The 1,754-nt window shown below is 41.6% G+C and overlaps 1 protein-coding gene across 1 annotated transcript in view; it reads right to left on the reverse strand.

The window, feature by feature from the left end:
* Positions 1 to 38: 38 nt before the first annotated feature.
* LOC106883469 (protein Wnt-11b-2) overlaps positions 39 to 1,754 on the reverse strand; it is a gene marked incomplete at its 5' end in the record, with an annotated part of 5,451 nt that continues 3,735 nt past the window's right edge. Inside the window, one exon of the mRNA XM_014934491.2 lies at positions 39 to 1,036. Within this exon, the coding sequence (XP_014789977.2) occupies positions 862 to 1,036 (175 nt within the window). The remainder of the gene's footprint in view (positions 1,037 to 1,754) is intronic.

The raw sequence follows: 1,754 nt of genomic DNA on the forward strand, positions 1-1,754 counted from the left end.
ACACACATACACATAAATATATATGTATAAATGTGTGTGTGTATATATATATATATATAGATCTATATATAACCTTACGTATACATACATAATAACGTATAAATGTAAAGTGAAATACGTGCTAGTGCTACATGGCCAGCACGATAAGATGAATTGACGAAGACTGTGTCTGTTTTGAGAATCGATAAATATCGTCGACCAATATTTCATTAAACCAAACAATGCTTAAGGGAGACAAATCCAACTGCAAAAAAAGAAAGTGGGTGGGAAAATTCCCCTTTCAAAACTGCTTGAATGCCCACAGTCTGTATCTGTAATGAGAGTTTTGTAATTTTTGGTGGTTATTGTTGCGGGTGGTATGGTGGTGGTGGTGGTGGTGGTGTCATAGAGATGTTAGTGTTATCGGTGATGACTGGATGGTTTTCATGGTATGTTAGTATGGTGTTGAGGTTTTTGCGGGAGGTGGGGGTTAGGGTTAAATGTTGTTGTTGTCAGAGTGTTTGTGATGTAGTGTGAGCGGTTGCTTAGTGTATATTCTGGTGGTGGTTATAGTAATGGTATTGGTGGTAGTGACAGTGGTGCTGAGAGACAGTATAGGTGATGCTGGTAATAGTGTAGTAGTGGTGGTACGATGGTACTTGTACTGCTGTTACGCTTGCAGTTTTTAGTAACGTAGGTAGCTGTTGTAGTTGTAGAAGTAGGTGGTGGTGATAGTCGTTGTAGTAATGTTGGTGTTTGGTCGATGTTAATGTTGGTGTTGTTGTAGTAGCGGTAATGGTGCTGTTTGTGTTGTTGTTGTTGGTGTTGTTGGTGGTGAAAACATGGTTGAGAATATGCTGCAGGTTCAATTTTCACAAGGGGTTACTTGCATGTGCTCAGTTCTATACGTTTTGTGCAAGCATCGCATTTCACATAACAACACCACACGTACTGGCATCTGCACCTCTCTGATATCGTCCGCACAAATGTATGGTAGCCACGCCCACAGCACATTGTGCCACACCCACCGGTCCCACTGCGAGTTCGGTCGCAGAACCTAGAGCCGGAAGAAAAAAAAAGACAGAAAAAAGAGAAGTTAGATTTCAATAATAACAACAACAACAACAACAGCTCTTTCTAATTTTGACACTAGGCCAATAATTTTGAGGGGAGGGGGCAAGTCGATTATATCGACTCCGAATTTGGACTGGTACTTTATATTAACGATCCCGAAAGGGTGAAGGGCAAAGACGACTTCGGCGGAATTTGAACTCAGAACGTAAAGAGTAGGAAGAAATACCGCTAAGAATTTTGTCCGAGTGCTATCGATTCTGCCAGCTCGCCGTCCTAACAACAACAACGGTTTCAAATTATGGCACACAGCCAGCAATTTCGTGTGAGGGCTATGTCGATTACATTGACCCCAGTACTCGCCTGTACTTATTTTATTGACCTCGAAAGGATAAAAGGCAAAGTCGACCTCGGCGGAATTTGAACTCAGATCTGTTAACTATGCGCATCGTTAACAGGCCCAGTTGACGGCACTTTTGCGCATGTAGAGCTTATTCCGAACCGGCAATGCCATTCGGTAGCAGTGCCAAGATTTCCAGAAGTTGTGCCGAAATTTGAGACCATTATTTATAGCTTTCACTACTTCGAGTTCTGTTTCAACGTTAAAAAGGATTTATTTCATAGCTCTCGAAGTTTCCAAGTTGTTATGACGTAAGCAACTTACAAAGCTTCTAAAATGGATGGGGAGATTAAAAGGGTCGCTT

The sequence above is a fragment of the Octopus bimaculoides genome, unplaced genomic scaffold (genome assembly GCF_001194135.2).
Source record: "Octopus bimaculoides isolate UCB-OBI-ISO-001 unplaced genomic scaffold, ASM119413v2 Scaffold_309180, whole genome shotgun sequence".
Classification (NCBI taxonomy): Eukaryota; Metazoa; Mollusca; class Cephalopoda; order Octopoda; family Octopodidae; genus Octopus; species Octopus bimaculoides.